Source organism: Lepisosteus platostomus, chromosome 11 (assembly GCF_059453375.1).
Source record: "Lepisosteus platostomus isolate fLepPlt1 chromosome 11, fLepPlt1.hap1, whole genome shotgun sequence".
Classification (NCBI taxonomy): Eukaryota; Metazoa; Chordata; class Actinopteri; order Semionotiformes; family Lepisosteidae; genus Lepisosteus; species Lepisosteus platostomus.
Window position 1 is genome coordinate 27,926,439 of NC_142621.1, and position 6,000 is coordinate 27,932,438.

Below are 6,000 nucleotides of genomic sequence, written 5' to 3' on the forward strand. Positions count from 1 at the left end.
ACATGTCACTTTTTGACAATAATCAGTGTCATTCACAGCTTCTGTAATCTAAAATAGGTGTAATTGGTATTAAATAGGAATCTCTGCAAATCCCCACTGATAATGGAATTCATCATCAAAAGTTAAAGTATCATCTTTATTAAAAGTACATTGCTCTTGATCTGCTTATTTATTGAATGTTAAGGATGTTAAAGAATCAGTAACAACCTCATCGTCATGTCTTTTTGATTGGAGATAAAAAGAAAAAGGTTCAGAATTAGAGGCGTCAATTTAGCCCATTGAAAGAGCAATCCGTTTGGTGTGCTTTCACCTTTTATAAACCTCTGACAGATTGGAAACAGACTTCCCATTACTGTGACAAGATGTCTTGCACACTTCAAGATTCCTGTTGGAGTCGTCTTTTCACTTCTAACTGAATTCACTACCGACGTTCTGCAAAGAAACTAAAGCTACTAGCTCTCGAAACACATGCAAATGTTTTGATAGAAGACACCACCATTAACAACTAAGAGGTGGAAAAAGTGAGAATCCAGGCAGTAAACATCAGGCTTCTTTTTAAAAAACTGATATTTTACTCACAAGACATAACACTTTAGCTGGTCTGACAGGAGTGGGCAAAAGTATACAATCTACAGGCAGTAAAACTGCTTCTAGAATCCAACTTCTTATATCAGCCCTGATTGTGTATAGCAATGTCTGTCCCCCGTCCCCATTGAATCTTCTTCCTCATGGGGGTTTGTAGTTAAATAAAACCAGCTGCTCTGACATTTGCCTTGCTTCTCCTTCACCTTCCGGAAATCCAGTGCTCTCTCAGAGTCCCCTTATTTCAATGATTACCGAAAACCTTGTTTTTCACCAACACCAACAAAACTAATCATACATTTTCCTTTTTACCCATCAAGAATTGTGCCTTTACTCAGTACACTGTAGGTGTAGCTGCATGGCTAGCACTTTCCTTTCCAAAAATTAAAGTATAACAGAGAATGGTCTTCTCGAGGTTAGTTTTATCAGCATGTCGGTTTTGAACTTGAGATGTGATCAGTACTTACAAGAATTGTCCCTTGTTGAGAATGGTAGTAGTTATGACCTGAAAACCTTGACTTGTCTTTGTGTTGAGGCTTAGGGATGATTTAGTTTCCCTGGTAGCTTTTCAGGCTGTAAAATGAGAGTGTTGCCTTAACTAAGGTCTCCATTAAATCAAGAGGTACTGCTACCATTATAGCAATATTTTATAAAAGCTATTCGAAATGTGATAGCTGACTTAATGTGGCCCAAATGTACTGATCAACAAGACCATAAAACCAAAGACCTCTTAAAGCTGAGGTTTTGTCTGGTGAAGTCATTACCTTATTACCATTTTTCCCTTTCTCTGTGTAGGTTCTCTCCCATCACCATTGACAGCATGACCAGCCTAGTGGGAATGAATATTCCTGGACACACAGGCACGGGCTGGTGCATCTTTGTGTACAACTTGTCTCCGGATTCAGACGAGAGTGTGCTGTGGCAGCTCTTCGGGCCCTTCGGAGCGGTCAACAACGTCAAGGTGATCCGCGACTTCAACACCAACAAATGCAAAGGCTTCGGCTTCGTTACCATGACGAACTACGACGAGGCGGCCATGGCCATCGCCAGTCTCAACGGCTACCGGTTGGGCGACCGTGTCCTGCAAGTCTCCTTCAAAACCAACAAAACCCACAAGTCGTGAACCCCAAAAGCTGCCACACAGCAACTCCAAAACAGGAAAAACGCAAAACAGGACTGGAAATGGCTTATATTATAACCTTGGACCTATAAGCCAACGTTGCCTAAGTATTACCATAAAAAAGAAAAAATAATCATAATTTGGAAACCCTGTGATGTTGCAGGATTTTTGTCGTCTTTTTTTTTCCCCCTGTGTACACAGTAGCAAAGTCGGTCCCCTTATTTCAACCATGAGAATGTCCTTTTCTTAAGATCTGATTTGTTCTTAACTTGGGAATTTTTCTAACCCGGATCCACTGTCTTTAGAATTCCTGCCTCTCTGAATGGGGGAGGGAGGGGGCTCTTTATAATGCAGTTTATCATTCATTAATTTCCTTATTTAAAAAAAAAAAGTCCGGTGTAAATTGAAAACCCCACTTTAAGTCAAAGGGATGACACAAGTCTTGTTTTTCTTTAGCTTTGATTGAAAGAAAACAATTTACATTTTTGTTTTGTATTGCAAGCAAAATTACATGTCTGTCCTTACACGGGGTTGGGAAAAGATGGGGGAGGGTTGGTTTCACTTTTCCTGATGACATACGTAAACAATTAAAAAAAAAACACTGTTGCCAAAGAGAAAATCTCTTTGCTTGAAAATGGGTTTCGAAAAAAAGAAAAGAGAAAAAAATCTATTTTTATAAATAATAAAAATAATTATTGAAGAATTTTTACAAGAATCTGGATTTGAAAAAAGAGAAAAATATTTTGACTGGCTAATTTAGGGGAAAATAATATTGCCACCTTGTCTTGTTCGTTCTGCCGTGGTACTTTTTAGGATCGAGGTTGTGTGTTTTTTGGAAAACTGGATCGGCGATTGTTTTGTAAACGGAAGGTTTTATCAAGAGAAACAGATGTAGGCAGGTGATCTTCATAACTTTTCATAGCACGTAATTATACAAAGACGTTCTACAAAGGAAAAAAGGGAGGGATAGCGGTCTTCCTAGACCTACCAGACCCTCACAGCCCAGAGCCCTGAAGCAAGGAGATGCATAGTCAGCTCATTTTCTTTGAGTCATCAGTCTATGGGATATCAGTAATAAATAAATTTAGAAAAAAACGGTTTGTTTTAATTCCTTAAAAATAAAGTTTGAAATAAACTTCCTTTAGTGATCAGCGGTAGGTGCTATATAACATGATTTACATATCTTAAATATCCAAGTTTGTTGTTCTATGTGTTGTTTAGAGAAATCTTTGATGTTCGCAATGAATTGGGCTGCCGTTTTGGTTCATTTCAATTGTCGCCCCCCCCTCCGGTATCGGCTTTTCATAATATTTCGGGAAAGCCGGATGACCAAATAGGGGGCTCGTTAGAATCACTTAACGAGTTTTCTTTGGCTTGCAGACTTTTTTAGGTTACTTGCTGCGTGTGATGCATTTGGTCAGAATCAAATAAAAATTAGCTAGTTTTGTTAGTCTAGGTATTTGTTTCTTCAAAAGAGCTATTAGAAAAGGTACAACTGTGTCTTTATTTGTTGTGTGCTAATAAATAATATATAGTCTACTTTTGTTCTCCTATATATATAAGTTGTCACTGTTTTTTCTGTTCAAGCTCGTCTTTATCATATGACAACTTTATAAAGTGATTATTCAGTTACTTAGAAAACTCGTGAGAAAATCTTGTTTAATATGTTGTCACGTCGCTTGTGGAAATGTTTTGGGTTTATTTTCCTTACCGCTGCGGAAAGAAACCGAGCAAAGCTTAGATAACTGTATTTATTTATTGATTGTTTCATGAATTTATTTATTTATCTATTTATTTATTTTTATGTTGTTGGTGTTTATGCGTGATTCTGGTATGGGGGGATGTTTATGAGCTAAAGGGAACAAAATGACTAAGGGAGAGGCTCTTCCAATAGTCCAGTGCACTGAAAACTTTTAGTACGTTTGTGCTTTGTACCAATATATCAAAATTAAAAAGTAAAAAAAAGATTAAAACAAAAAAATAAGTCAAAAGGGTTGGTGACACTCTTCCCTAATTACTAGAAACAGTTACTCGCTATGCATAACCTAGTTGATAGTTAAATTTGCTATTGCTTTTTTCTTGTCTTGTTAAAAAATCTTTAAATCTTTTTCAATAAAGTTTAGTCTTACTAGAATGTTAACAGTTGTTCTGGTTCAATATAACCTGTGATAAGTTTGTGTAGTTTTGCAAGCCACTCCACACCTCCCTACCACACTACAGAGAGCTTGAAAACAAACTTTTATGCAAATAGATAATTGTTCACAAAAATATGTTCTTGGCATTTAAAATGATATCCAATTAATGCTACCTGTAAGGCTCTGCAGTCCATTATGAATTGCAAACTCACAATGCTGCTTAAAACCAGTTTCTTTAAAAAGTTATTTGTGGGGTACTGCGATCAAGTTAAGCCTTTTTGTCGCATAATATAGATGCTGTGAAGTACTGCATACAGGACACAGTTCAGAAACTGCTATCGCATTAGATGTGTGAAAAATTCTTTTGTCACTCAAGCAATACTTATTGTTCTAGTTACAAAGACTTTATCCAACTGCTTTGTCCAATTTGATGTGAAATTGTCAGTTATTTGTGATTAATGATTAATCAGCAGCTGAATACAGGGTTTGTCAGAGGCAAAGTCTTTGCAACCCCACACACAAATACACAATATGTGTATTTTCACACACGGAGATGGATGTGTGTCAATGCTGGGTGTCAACATTAGCTGCTGTAAACATCAGCTTCTTTTTACAAAGCAGACCACTTAATCTTTCAGAACAGTGTTGATACAGTCGTAAAAGATCTTCAATGTTCTCCTGCTTTGCCAATTACATTTAAAAACCTAAAGAAACCTCAAGTCTGCTTTGTATAGTAATCCCCCGATCCCTCCTATTGACCCTGATTCTCCCTAGGGGACAGGATCTGTAACAGTCTGCTGTGGTAATTTCTGCAGGACTCTTATATGATCGACATCGCAACTTAATTTGAACGTTTCATTTTTTTGGACTCACAAAGAACCGTTGAATGTAAGGTTTACCATGTATGATTACATGTAAGATCGCCCCGTTTCATATATTTGTTGGGAAATAAATCTAGAATCATCTTGTTGAAAGAGATTAGCTGGAGTCCACAGGAAATGAGCAGATAAGACCCTCATTACAATCAAAGAAACCAAGAAAACAAGATGAGCCCAATGGCCTACACTGTTTTTCCACCTTTCTTACATTGTTGTGTTTCAACTTCATGCTTGCTCAGCAGCATATGTGGAGGAATTTATCCTCTGACATGCGTGTGTGGGCTCTGATTTTAAATCGGTAAAGTGGGGCATTAAATACTGATTTGCCACAGAAAGGGAGCTCTGAAAGTTCAGCCAGTCCCATTCCGCACTCTCTCCTCCCAGTTAAAACTGCAGAGACAAACAGTGCCACCTGCTGACAGAACAAATTATCACCTACACCGTAGTGTGGGAGGGAAGGTAGAGGGGGGAAAAAGGCTCTTGTCATTTTCATTTTATTCTGAAATGTGTTTGTTTATCTGAGAATCTATAAAGTAAAATAACTTTTAAAAAAAAAGAAAAAAACTTTCACTGGACCACGCCGGTCCATCCAACTTAATTTACTCTTATTAATCTAATTACTGCGATGAATGACTTCATGTTATCCTTGCTAGTTTAGATCATTTCTGAAACTGGAAACAAAAGTGAAAAAATAACTTGCTGTAAATGTTTTTTTCATAAAACTGTTGTGTTTGAATTATTTGTACTTTTGAATGTTGGGACAATAAAATGAGGTGTTGAGAGTTGTTGTAGTCTGTTATTGTGGGTATTGTTATTGTGACAAGGGGAAAGGAATATGTATTCTACTTTTCACTAGAAATCAGTTCCTTCCCTGTGTATTTATCTATAAAGCTGCTTGCATACATGAGTTATTTGTAGATGGAAAGACCCGATACCCAAAGAGTCTTATATGAAAATACTCCTTATTTCTTAAGTGTCTTTCTATTCCTTGAATTAATAGCTGTTTTTGTATAGTATGCACTCACCCAGCAATGATTCAATCTGAAACCATAAAGTGTATAGAAATATAAATGCATACACTTACAGATACTGAAATGGACACTAATAACCACACCGCAGTTCATTTAGTCTTCACAAGTGATTATATAGTTATACGTAGAATACCTCTTTTAGTGTCTGGAGTAAAAACCTCATTTGTTGAAGTAGACTTTATAAAAAAACATAGGACAAACCATTGTTCTGTAAATCTCTCACATCAACCAATTTTATGCTGGTGCCAATGTTT

At 36.9% G+C, this 6,000-nt stretch overlaps 1 protein-coding gene across 14 annotated transcripts in view; it reads left to right on the plus strand.

Annotated features, from left to right (window-relative positions):
• The window catches only part of elavl4 (ELAV like neuron-specific RNA binding protein 4), a 108,501-nt gene extending 103,001 nt beyond the window's left edge, over nucleotides 1-5,500 (plus strand). For all 14 annotated transcript variants that reach the window (XM_088598990.1, XM_088598985.1, XM_088598983.1 and 11 more), the window contains one exon: nucleotides 1,378-5,500. In XM_088598990.1, coding sequence (XP_088455116.1) covers nucleotides 1,378-1,705 — 328 coding nt within the window. In that variant the 3' untranslated portion in view covers nucleotides 1,706-5,500. The remainder of the gene's footprint in view (nucleotides 1-1,377) is intronic.
• The last annotated feature ends 500 nt before the right edge of the window (nucleotides 5,501-6,000 follow it).